Source organism: Vulpes lagopus, chromosome 7, assembly GCF_018345385.1.
Source record: "Vulpes lagopus strain Blue_001 chromosome 7, ASM1834538v1, whole genome shotgun sequence".
Lineage (NCBI taxonomy): Eukaryota > Metazoa > Chordata > Mammalia > Carnivora > Canidae > Vulpes > Vulpes lagopus.
In genome coordinates, this window is record NC_054830.1 from 25,535,950 (window position 1) to 25,549,378 (window position 13,429).

The 13,429-nt window shown below is 36.7% G+C and overlaps 1 protein-coding gene and 1 pseudogene across 39 annotated transcripts in view; both read left to right on the top strand.

The window, feature by feature from the left end:
* LOC121494774 (sarcolemma associated protein) overlaps positions 1-13,429 on the top strand; it is a 144,085-nt gene that overhangs the window by 57,398 nt on the left and 73,258 nt on the right. For 22 of the 39 annotated variants that reach the window (XM_041761641.1, XM_041761648.1, XM_041761646.1 and 19 more), the window contains exon 2: positions 2,430-2,577. In XM_041761641.1, coding sequence (XP_041617575.1) covers positions 2,430-2,577 — 148 coding nt within the window. Of the gene's footprint in view, positions 1-2,429; positions 2,584-13,429 lie in introns of all 39 variants that reach the window. The other 17 variants (XM_041761642.1, XM_041761640.1, XM_041761658.1 and 14 more) reach the window with 1 other exon arrangement.
* On the top strand, positions 5,735-7,609 carry LOC121494520 (annotated as a pseudogene).

The window sequence follows — 13,429 nt, forward strand, 5'->3', positions numbered from 1 at the left end:
TGGAGGCTGTGCTTCGGACAGCGATACAGATGTGTCAGAATGAAAAGAACCTGGGTTAATGTTGACTTTAAATTTTTTTAATTAAAAAATTTGTGATTGTAGAGTTATGCAAAAGCCATGTAAGAGGTTGAAACACATACACACCTTTTTGTTTTCCAAAGCTTGCTAACAGTACTGAACGTCATTTCATATATTCTTATTTCTGTTCTGTTCTTTTTAAGTTTAAATCAAAATGCTAGCCACAGACTACTAAATGACTTTGTAACACACTAATGGATCAGAACTCGAAGTTTGTAAAACACTATATATCAAGTATAAATCCTTTAGCTTGTTAAGACACACAGTACTACAAATGACCAAGCCAGAATCCAGATATTGCCACATTTCCCATGAATATGTTCATTAAAAAACAAAAACCAAATTCCCTTACATGGTGTAACAGTAGGTTCGAGGGTAGAGGAAAAATTGTGAGGGTAAGTATTCCTACTTGAGTGTATTACTGTGCTTCTCTCCCAGTGTAAAATGGTAAGGCCTGTAAATTTCAAATGGACTTGTAAAATATCAACACAATTTTCATTATTAATGGTCTGTAATTAGGTATACAAACTGCTAGCCAAAGTGACAGTTGGTCTCTTTTGAATTACAGAGAATAAGTCATTTATAGACAGCCTAGTGGCTTTTAAATTGCCACCTAGGAATTAATGAGATGTCATTTTCATATTTTCTTCAAATTGTATATTCTTTTGTTGTGTTTCATTTTGGAAAAGAGCTTGTGGGAGGAGTGAAGGATAAATGAAACATAAAGGTCAATGTGAAGTAATGGAGAAAAAGTGGACCTTTCTGTTCTATTATTTGAATCCCTGCTCCTATCTCTGTGTCCTTTGGAAGATGCTTGCCTGTGCCTCATTTTTCTTAATTACAAATGGAAATAATATCTGTATCATAAATATAATGTTAAGATTAAATGAGGACCTGGTGGTATAACATATGTTTTAATAAATATTAGTTTTCTTCTTTCCTTTCTTCCTTAGGAAGGTATTCAGTGAAATATGTTGCTAGAATAAGCAGGGCTGGAGAGCAGGGCTAGAAAAATGCAAAAAGAAAGGTACATTTTGTTATTCGTTTTTCTCTTCCTAGTAAGTCTGTTGTGCATGATCCCAATTGTTGTGTTTCTTTTAGAATAGGTGGATGATAAATAGGTAGGCTTTCTGTGCCTCCTGTTATCTCTCCCTTTTTAAAGAGGGAAGTTACTCAAGTGATGAAAGGCAAGTTTAGGAGCCCAGGAAATAGTAGCTTCATAGCTGATTTCCAGTATTTTAGTTCCAAGTGTCTCCAACTTGCTTTATTACAAAGAATTTACTGGAGATATGTCATTCCTGATACCAAGTACGTTAGCTAACTGATAGCTATTAAATATAGGTGTTCGAAAACCAATTGTCCTTGGCTGTGGAATAAACATTTCCTTTTATTTAGCTCTGATATCCTTGGAACAACATTACAAGGAGTGAGATGGAAAGATAGGATTTTCTCTAGCTGGCTTTTTGTTTGTTTGTTTGTTTGTTTTTAAATAACAGCTTTATTGAAATATTCACATACTATAAAATTCACCCTTTTAAAGTCTACAATTCATTGGTTTTTAGTATATTCACAAAGCTATGTGACCATTGCTATTATTTAAGTTTTGGAACATTTTAATCACCCCCAAAGAAAACCTTGTACCCATTAGCAGTCATTTTCTGCCATCACTCTCCCACCCCTTTACCTTTTTTATACCCTGGTATCTTAAGTCCTTGCAACCAAAAAATGTGCTTTTTGTCTCTATGGATTTGTTTATTCTGGATATTTCATATAAATGAAATTATATACTATATGGTCTTTTGCAGTAAACTGCTTACTGTAATATTTTAAAAGTTTATGTTATAGCATGACTCAGCGCTTCATTACTTTATATTGCCAAATAATATAATATAATATGAATACACTGCATTCTGTTTACCTGTTCATCAGTGGATGGATGTTCAGGTTGTTTTCACTTTTTGTCTATTATGAATAATGCTACTATGAACACTCATGTACAAGTTTTTGTGAGGACATATGTTTTCAGTTCTCTCAAGTATGTGTGTGTGTATGTATTCCCCAGTTGAATTGCTGGGTCATGTGCTAACTTTTTGTTTAACGTTTTGAGGACTTCATAAACTGTTTTCCAGAGTGATTGCAGCATTTTGTCTAGCAGGATTTTTAAATCACTTGGTTTCAGGTTCTAATTTCATATATATTAAAGGAGAGCCTTAGCTGAAACTAATGGTTTGAATTGGTAGGGGAAAATATCTACCCATAGTAGTTTGCAAAGGTGGGAGTCCTTTCTCTTAAAGTAGGTTTGGAATTATTAGTACTAATCTTTGTTTTTTGTTCTTGTTTTTGTTTTGCAGTTTTATCTCCAAGACACTAAAAGTAGTAACGGTACCTTTATAAATAGCCAGAGATTGAGTCGAGGCTCTGAAGAAAGTCCACCATGTGAAATTCTTTCTGGTGATATTATCCAGTTTGGGGTAGACGTAACGGAGAACACACGGAAAGGTACGGGTATGGATCGATTTTTCCTATTTGTCTTTTTAAGTTTAAAAAAATTTCTATTTGTTATAAAACATTTTATGTTTGTAAAAGCATTTACATACAGCATTACATGCAGTAAAAATTAAGAATCTCTTACTTCCCCTATTGCTTTTCTAAAACTTTAAATTACGAAATGTTAATAAGTGATTTATATTTTTCATCACAGTGTGAAACTATAGGATGCTCTTGTGTTACTTTAGGAAATAGTTGGTTGTGGTGACAGCCTACCCAACCAACAGAATATTAACCCATAAGGATATTTATCATTAACAAGAATGCAGGAGGGGAGGTCCAGACTTTGTTTACTTGACTTGGTGACGTTATGAGGAATCCAGGGTTACTGCCCTAATATGTTTGTCTCTTATGCAGGATGGCAGCAGCCACAGGCCTTATTTCCTTCATGCCAGTATCTTTGGAAAAAACTCTAAGGCAGAGACAAAATGTCTTTCTGTAGGGCTCTTTTTTTTAATGTCTTTGGTAGAAGATTTACACTCCTCTTGTCTCACTGACCACATACATACCTAAGTATGGCTACAAAGAAACCTGGGAAGTTACTTACCTGACAGAAGGAATTAGGAGATCCATGATTGTTATTGGTCAGTTATGAGTTATCCAGTCCAGTTGTGTGTACATTTTTGCCCCTAACACAATTAGAGTTCTGTAGGCAGTTATTAGCACTTATCAAGATCCAAAATTTCACATCTCACAGTTTTTGAAACTCGAAGTTCTCTAACTAAATAAATGTAGATAGTCTTCATTTTTACAGTTCTAAAGCTTTCTGGCTTTACCTGCTTCACTGTCTATGTGACGACCATGAAGTTCTGTGGATCATAAAACTAAATGAATAGGAACTAGAAGTATACAGTTATGTTGTCTTAGTTTTTTTTTTTTTTTTTAAAGATTTTATTTATTCATGAGATAGGCAGAGAGATAGGCAGAGGGGAAAGCAGGCTTCCTACAGGGATCCTGATGCGGGCGGGACTTGATCTGAGGACCTTGGGATCACAACCTGAGCCAAAGGCAGATGCTTAGCCACTGAGATACCCAGGTGCCCCCTTTGTCTTAGTTTAATATGGGCAATGGAACCAATTGACAAGTTTCTCCTTTTGCTTCTCTGAACATACTTTGATCTGGTGATACCCTAAGTCATCAGTATCTGACATTTTGCACAGTAGACATGGGGATGAAGATGGGTAGTTGGTGATGCTGCTACTGTGTGTGTGCTTGTACATGTACATTTACATACTTTTCACTGGTTGTTGCAACTGTAGTATTATTTTTACTGGGCTTTGATGCCTTCTCAGGGAGTTAGGTTTTGATATTTGAATTCTGGTAGGGTCAAAACTTAGGAATTTTCATTTACAACTGTAAAATAGTTTGTATTTTGATACAAACTACTCAGTACACGTTACTAAGAAAGCTCACCTTACTTATGACCATACTAAGAACAGCTGTGTTGCCACTGTAGCATCTGTTGCCACATCACACCACCTCTGGTACCAAGTCATTCAGCAAACACTTACTCAGCCCCAGCTGTGAGTAACCCACAGAGAAGACAGAGAATTTGATTACATGTTTCTCCCAGGGAATGTCAGTCTTTTTGCCTTGCATTTCCCAAAGAGAATTAATAGGTGTTAATTAATAAAAGAATGAGGTTGTCAAATACACTTAGGAAATAGTTAACCAAAAGTAAATAGGACTTCTCAGAGTCCTTAATACACTAGCATATACACCGATCTGGGGGGGGGGGGTGTGTGTGTGACTGTTCTAGAATGCAGCTCTTTCCAAACTCCTTCCCACTCTTCTTTCCCATCTAGCTGTGAGAGATACTCTTTAGAACATGCTGTAGGAAGCTAAGAGGACAGTCCTGAAATTCAGTTATTATTAGTGCACCATTATTTTAGCAACATTAGATTCTTGCAGGCTTCTTTGAATATTTATCTTTTATGCCAACTTTAAGGAAATTAAATAAAGAAAAATTCATCATTTAAAATGTTGTTTCCCCCTCTCCCTTCCTCTCTCTCTCCCTCCCCCTCCTCTCTCTCTCCCTCCACTCCTCCCCCTCTCTCTATCTTTCTCTCTCAAATAAAGTCTTAAAAACAAAAAAAACAAAAAAACAAAAAAAAAAAATGTTGTTTCTTTTTGTATTTATTCTTTCAAAAAGTTGACATTCCTGGGCTCTTGGGAGACAGCTCTATCACTAGTTGAGTACTACCTGTATATGCCAGGGAAAAACTTAGACTTTGTCCTACGCTAAACAGTACTATGATAAGCTTTATATCACTTGAAAAATCCTACTGAAATTATACAGCACTACCGGATAACTCCTGGATCAAGGAAGAACTCAAAAGGGGAATTTTAAACTATGTAGAAAGGAAAGGAAAGACTTTTATACTAAAATACAGTAAATCCTTTACTCAGATAAAAATTAATCATCTTAAATTCCTTGTCTACTAAAGAAGTACTATGAAGGAACTTGTCATTTAGGAGAAGTCAGAAAAAGAACAAGAAAAAGAAGTTGGGAAATAAAAAGCAGAAATTAATGAAATAAGCAAAAACATATAGAAGGGATAAGCAGACCAAATGCTGGTTTTGTAAAAATCATCCACCCAACCAACAAACAATACAACAGGTAATTTGTAAGCCTTGATTCCCTTATTAGGTTAAAAAAAATACTAGCAAAAATACACAAGATAAGGAATGAAAAAGACATAAACACAGATACAGGATGTACTAAAAGAATTTTGAAAAACTAGTACATGCCAACCTATGACAAGGAATGGAGCTAGAGTAAAATACTTTCCTAGCAAAATTATGCCAAGATGTAGAAAACTAGAGTAAACTGATTTCCTTAGAAGAAACTAAGACGTTATTAAAGATTGACCAGAACCAGAGGTTCTGGTCATATTATTCACAGCTAAATAATGGTCTTATTTTTAAAAGCATGTAAATTCAATGTTATTTGAATAATACAAACATGCATAAATGTGGAAAGCTGTCAGAATCCTTTAGAGAAGCCAACAGCATATCACTAGTGCCAAATTCTCATAAAGATATAGTTCAAAGACAGAAAACTAGCACTAATTTCACTTGTGATGATAGAGGAACAATTCTGATTAAGGTATTAATAAATTAACTTCAGAAATGAAGCTAGAATAAACAACAAAGTGGGTTTTATTCCAAGATTTAAAAAAGTGATTCAGTATTGGGGAACTCTATTAACACTGTCCACAAACTAAAAATGTTACATGAAAACCATAACTGTATAACCAGTAGGTATTGAAAAGGTTGGATTCTTCTCTTCCCATCTGAGCTGGAGGCCAACCTCTCTTCCTTGGCAGCTCTGTTTTACTTCTAGCCCTGGCTTTCCTTTCCCATCAGACGGGCCAGAGTGCTTCCTCTTGCTTCAGGTTGGTTGTATAGCCTCTGGCCCCTCCAGGCCCTGTGCTTTTCTCTTTTCTTCAGGCTTAGGTCCTCCCTCTCCCCCACCATGAATGAGGAGTATGAAGTATTCCTGCTGGGCACCAGCCTGACTGAATTTATCCTGTCAGGTATAATGTCAGTGAATGGAAAGAAAGTTCTTCACATGGATAGAAACCTGTATTATAGAGAAGAAGGTTCTTCTATAACACCTCTGGAAGATGTATACAAAAGATTTAGAATACCAGTGTACCACCATCATTAGTGGGGATAGGAAGAGACTGGAACGTTGACTTAATTCCTAAGTTCCTTATGGTCAGTGGTCAGCTGGTTAAGATGCTGCTTTATACAGAGGTCACTACTATCCACTTTTCAAAGTGACTGAAGGGAGCTTTGTCTATAAGGGAGGAAAAATCTACAAGGTTCCTTTCACTAAAGCAGAAGCCCTGGTATCTAGCTTAATGAGATTGTTTGAAAAACGTTGCTTCAGAAGATCCCTAGTGTCTGTTGCCAACTTTGATGAAAAAGATCCCTGAACTTTTGAGGACATTGATCCTAAGAAGACTGCAATTTGAGAGTTGTACAAGAAATTTGACTTGGGACAAGATGTCATAGATTTTACTGGCCATGCCCTGGCATCTTACAGAACCAATGACTATTTGGGGCACCTGGGTGGCTCAGTTGGTTAAGTGTCTGCCTTCTGCTCAGGTCATGATCCCGGGCTTCTGGGATGGAGCCCCATGTCGGGTCACCCTTTCCTTCTGACCCTCCACCCTGCTCATGCTCTAACTCATTCTCTCAAAACGAATAAATAAAAAATCTTAGGAAAAAAATAAAAACCAATTACTGTTTAGATCAACCATGCTGTGAAACCATTAATAGGATTAAACTTTACAAGTCTCTGGCAAGATACAGCGAAAGTCCAGACCTTTATCTTTTGTATGGTCTTGGAGAACTTAGCCCTGGGATTTGCAGGGCTATGTGCTATTTATGATGGTACCTACATGCTCAATAAACCAACTGAAGAAATCGTACAAAATGGAGGAGTGATTGTTGTGAAATCTGAAGGAGAGGTTAATCACTGTAAGCAGCTCATTTGTAATACCAGCTATGCAAAAGACCAGGTAGAAAAAGTGAGCCAAGTGATAAATTATCTGCATCCTCAGCCACCCCATCAAGAACATCAGTGGTACCAGCTCCTGCCAGATTATCATTCCCCAGAACCAAGTCAGTCAGAAGCCAGATAGCTATGTCTGCATGATTTCCTCCATACACAGTGTGGCAGCACAAAGAAGGTATATTGCCATAGTTAGTACAACTGTGGAGACCTTTCAAGGAGCCAGGGAAAGAAGTCAGATCAGCTTTGGAGCTTTTGGAGCCAATTGAATAGAAATTTGTTAACATTAATGACCTCCTTCTACCAAAAGACTTGGAAACAGAAAGCCAGGTCTTTATTTTCTGCATATACAATGCTCCAACTCATTTTGAAACAACTTGTGATGACATCAAGGACACCTGGAAGAGGATGACGGAATCTGAGTTTGACTTAGAGGAAATGAAGCACAAATTATATTAATGGGGAAGACTAATAGCAGTACCTTTTATTATCTAATTAGGACAAACTTCTGGCAAATGATGTATACTGTATGAAATCAATATTATAAGGCCCGCTTTTGTAATCAAAACTGAGATTGCAGAGCACTGTATTAGTAAATGTTCCTTTCCCTTCTAATATCATGTATTAACTTGTTTTCAAGTGGCTATTCAGAATTGGCAGATTACCATATTATATTCAGTTTAACCAATACTAGTTTTTTTTCCTAGTGAAAGATCAGTTTTTAAAAAAACATTGTGATACTGATTCAGAGCACTTGATAATATATTTGTATCTTTTAATCAGTGTAGCCTTTGCAGTTATGTGCTTCTGCTGCTCAAGAGCTGGATCAGTACAATTTGTGTGCCATCTGTCCTCTTGATGTTAAGGGAATTAGAAATTGTCCATAATCTGGGACAGAAGCCCTATGTTTTCCCTACACCTTTACATTTTGTGTTCTGTCAAGTGTTATATGTGCCCATGGAAAACAGCCACCAGTTGGGAGTTATGTGGGCCTAAAATTCTAACCCAACTTCAAACCAAGTCATTTTAGAGGAAGACTATGTGCAGTGTTTTAACCTTTATACAGTTGATGAGAACAAAGGGAAAGAAACTCAATCATAGACCATGTAAAAGTAGAAGCTTCTTTTGTATTCTAGATGTGACCTCTTCAATGATGCCTGTCTCAAAATGGCTCCAAATGATTTCTGTACTGCAAAATAAAGTCAAACTCTGAAAACCTAAGGAAAAAAAAAAGCATTTGATCAAGTTTAGGAGTTTCCTAATAAAAATTCTAAATAAATAGAATGAATAGAAATAACTAAATAAAATAAGAATTTTAATTAAAATAGAATAAAAAGGGGTGCTTGGGTGATTCAGTCAGTCAGGTGTCTGACTTGATTTTTTTGGCTCGGGTCATGATATCAGTGTTATGAGATTGAGCCCCAAATTGGGCTCCATGCACTCTGGGCATGGAGCCTGCTTAAGATTCTCTCCTCCTACCTCTGCTTGCACACTCACTCTCTCTCTCTCTCTCTCTCAAAAAATAAATAAATAAAAATAGAACAAAAGTAGCACAAATGCTATACAGGTGTAAAAATGTATGAACTAAATTTACATATATCATCAGTAAGGATAAATCTCAGACATTCTCTCAAGCAAATTGCAGAAGGATATGCGTGGTACAATACTATTTACATAAAGCATGAATTAATGTAAAACAGTACTACATAGTGCTTTTGAATATATTTATAGTAAGAATATAAAATTAGACACTTGAAATGATAAAAAATAGTTTGTGAGGATGTATGAAAAGATTTCTTTTCATCACTGTGCATAGAACAAATGAAGCATAATTTTAAAATTGCCCATTGTATAGCTATTAAAAAGAATAAATTAGGATTATATGAATTGTAGAGATTTGTATAAGATACACTGTTGAGGAAAGAATCACTATTAATAATTCATGATTTTAAAAAGTCTCACCAATCCCTATAAATGTACATGTTCATGTATGTGTTTGAATATGATTATATGAACATAGGGGAAAAAGCATAGAAGGATGTATACTAGGTCATTACTGTGAGTCATCCTGGAGTGGGGTGGAGGGGAGAAGTAAAGGAGAAGAGGAAGCCAAATTAAAAAGGATGGGGCTAATATGTCTGCAATTAAAAACCTTCCACTATCTGTGTCATTTATGTATTTATGTGAAATGAATATGTAAAAGGAAATTTCAAAAAATATATAATATATAAAAATATTTTTTGTGTGTGTGTATATATATAAAATCATGATTTTGTTAAAAAGGGCACAGGAACCTAATGTCATTGAACATATCCATTCATATTAGTGACTCTTCTACTCCATCCTCTCCAAAACAAGCTGATTTTGATGTTTGACTTTCCATATAGTGTGACTCCAGGTTGAAAACTCAAGGTACAAATAACTTGTCCTCTGGATGTAAAATATCGTTGAAAACAAATAAGATGATATTCTAATAGATTTTTTTCAAGGAAATGAGAGAGAATGCCAACCTGTCATATCCTCCTGAAGTCAGAGCTATCTATATTCCTCTGTACCCAAACCCACAAACTGCTCAGACAGAGCATGAGTTCTGGGCTACATAACATTACAGTAACTCTCTCCTGCAAAGCTTGGGGCCAGCTAGTTCTATAAACTTGGTATATAACTCCAGTCAGTTCATCCCTGAGGTCTACTTTCACCAATATCTGTTCCTAGGTAAGCCCCTATGAACAGGGAGCCCATTATGAGCAAGGGACAGTGGTATCTTCCTTTTATTGTGCTCAAACTGCCCTCAATTATTTTTACTTCCCACAGTAGACCTTGTCTTTTCGCACATGCTTATTCCTTTGACTAAAAACTTTTTCTAGGTTGAAAAAGGTGTCTTTCCATGTCCCTGTTGCATACTGCACTCTCCTTTACATGTTTGCCTCTCTCACTAAGCTACACAAGAGCAAGCATTGTGTATGTCTTCATTGTAGACTCTCCACACTCAACTTGGCATATACTGGTTGAATAAATTTTAAAATGTCTTATGGGGCAGCCCAGGTGGCTCAGCGGTTAGCTCTGCCTTCAGCCCAGGACGTGATCCTGGAGACTTGGGATCAAGTCCCACGTCAGGCTCCCTGCATGGAGCCTGCTTCTTCCTCTGCCTGTGTCTCTGCCTCTCTGTCTCTGTCTCTCTGTCTCGTTCTCTCTCTGTGTTTCTCATGAATAAATAAATAAAATCTTAAAAAGTGTAGCTATCTTCTATCATCATAAAAATGTTTAAAAAATTAAAGACATCAAACTTGGGTAACCTGGGTGGCTCAGTGGTTAACTGTTTGCCTTTGGCTTAAGCCATGATCCTGAGGTCTTTTTCTTTGCTCATGCCATTCTCTCTCAGCCTTTCCTTCCATTTCCAGCTTTCGAAGTCTTATTCTTTTTTTTAACCCTTTTTATAAATCCTCCCCTGCCTTTGTTCCAAATTTCCACAGTATTTTGTACCTCTTGTAGCATTTGTGAAAAATTTCCCCCTTTGTTGTTATGTTAGCTGTTTCTTGTTCTCTCTACAAAATATATTGAAATCTCCTCAAGACAAGGACCTAGTCATAATCATCTTGATTTTCCCCATCTTTACCATCCTACTGCTTCATAACCAGCAGATTCTCAGTGACTATTTAGCAAACAGCTAAAACTAAAGAACCACTACTCCTTGTGCATAAATAGAAAAATAACCTAAGAAGAAGTATTGCTCCATTGTATGCTAGAGAAATAAAGTAGCAAATGAATTCACATACCTAGAGAAAGGTCTCCCACCAAATAAATAGTTAGAAACAGGATTCCTGGGAGAAATAGCTAACTCTGAGTCTAAGCAGGAAATGTACAGGTTGAGCATAGAAGATTTTGTCATAGAGGGGATCTCTGGGTGGCTCAGTGGTTTAGCGCCTGCCTTTGGCTCAGGGCACAATCCTGGAGTCCCGGGATTGAGTCCCGCATCGGGCTCCCTGCAGGGAGCCTGCTTCTCTCTCTCTGCCTGTGTCTCTGCCTCTCTATATATCTCAAAAATAAATAAATAAAATCTTAAAAAAGATTTTGTCATATATAAAACAATGAAACTGAGACTCCTAGGGTTCTGTCAGAAAATTCAATTAACGTGAAGTTCTAATTGATCAAAGATGGGACAGTTTGAGGATCAAATAATAACAGCAGTGGATTGAAATATATCAAATGTGCTTAAATCCATGAACTTAAATGATACTAAAAAGAAAACAAAAAGATTTGATCACCCTTAGAAAAACGTAGGTAAACCATCCTGAAAACAAGTAAATAAAGAGCAAGAATAAGCATTTATGCTACCTTTCCTGGAGAGAATTATTCCTGACATAAACAAGGAGTTGATGAGGGAAAGCCTTTTTTTTTTTTTTTTTTTTTTTGCTGAGGAGTGAAAGCTTTTGATTACTGAACTCTAGCTCGTAAATGAAGACAGAATGATAGAATATCAGTACAAAAACACTTTTTAGAATTAAAATATTACTTATCTTTTTTTTTTTAAGATTTTATTTGTTTCTTCATGAGAGACACACACACACACACAGACACAGGCAGAGGGAGAAAGAAGCAGGCTTCCCCGCAGGGAGCCTAATATGGGACTCATCCGGACCTGGGATCATGCCTTGAGCCGAAGGTAGATGCTCAACTGCTGAGCCACCTAGATGTCCCAAAATGTTAATTGTCTTTTTGGCTAGCTTTCCTGCCTTGTTTCTGACTGGAAAAAAAAAAAAAAAAGTCTTTGAGGGACACCTGGGTGGTTTAGTTAGGCATTTAACTCTTGATCTCAGCTCAGGTCTTGATCTCAGGGTCCTGATTTCAAGCCCCACAGTGGGCTTCTCGCTAGGTGAGGAGCCTACTTAAAATCAGGACTCCTGGGTGGCTCCATTGGTTAAGCATCCGCCTTCAGCTCACATCTTGATCTCAGGGTCCTGGGATTAAGCCACTTGTTGGGCTCCCTGCTCAGTGGAAAGTCTGCTTCTCTCTTTGCTTCTCCCTCTGCCTCTCCCCTTACTCGCTTGCTCTTCTTTTACTTTCTCTCTCACTTGCTTCTCTCTCGGGGAAAAAAAAAACTTAAAAAATAATTTTAAAAATCTTTGAATTGGAAGCTTTATGAAGTGAAAATTTCAAGGTTGAAAGTCTGGTAACTTTTTAACCTTAGATTGTAGTCAAAAGACAAGCAAATAATTCCTCAGTTTGGAAATGTTAATGCCTCTCATTTAGATCTTGGTTTTTTTAGATGTTTCTTATGTTTTTATCATCTTACTCATTGTACTTCTATTACTGCCAGTCATTTCAAGGGATCCTTCAAACTACTCAAATATAAAGTACTGTTGACCTTTCCACTCAATGCAGGAACAGAGATAAAGCCAGATTACGACATACCCCAGAAGTTTCAGTCTTCCAATTCAGAGCTTTACATAGCTTTTAAGCTCATCACAGTGAACATGGGTCTTTTAAGTGATGCCTGTGTGAAGAGGCAATAGTAAAGGCTGACTTCATACCATAAAGTAAATATATTAATTCAAAAGCAAAAACAATAACCTGTATGAGATAATAGAGGAAAAAACTCACAAATGACAGCTTAGGTAGTCTTCATTTTGATTTTTAATAAAATCTCATAAGTACAAGTAATTGCAGATTTTTATGCATAGATGCCTTGTTTTTTTGAGTCAGACACACTTCTTGTTTTAACATTTTTTAAATTTGCATGCAGCTTACAGTGCATATATGCAGTTTTACTTGCTGTCAGAAAGTAGATCATTCCTATGAAACTTTTTTTTTTTTAAGGTAGGTTTTATGCCCAACATGGAGCCTAGTACCGGGGCTTCAACTCACAACTGTGAGATCGAGACCTGAAATGAGATCAAGAGTCTGATGCTCAACTGACTAAGCCACCCAGGCATCTCCTATGAAACCTTTAAAAATTGGTGTAAAGGGAAGAAGCAATTACATTAATTTATATGGAAAAACTTTTTAGCATTCTCAGACCCAAAATGTCATCTCTCTTAGGCTTTTCTGATACCTGAGGGACATAATTTTGCTAATGGATGCACAAAATAAATCAAGATAAAGCACAGATGTTCACAGACACAGTTCAAAACTATGGCCGCTGGATGCTGAGATGCTGAGTATACTTTGTGGGGGAGGAGCTTGCCAGGGCCCCTCTCAATGCCTTGTAACAGCTCACTGCAAAATGCTTGCTGAATGCTATTTGCACTTTACCTTTTTTTTCACAATTAGCAAAAATCC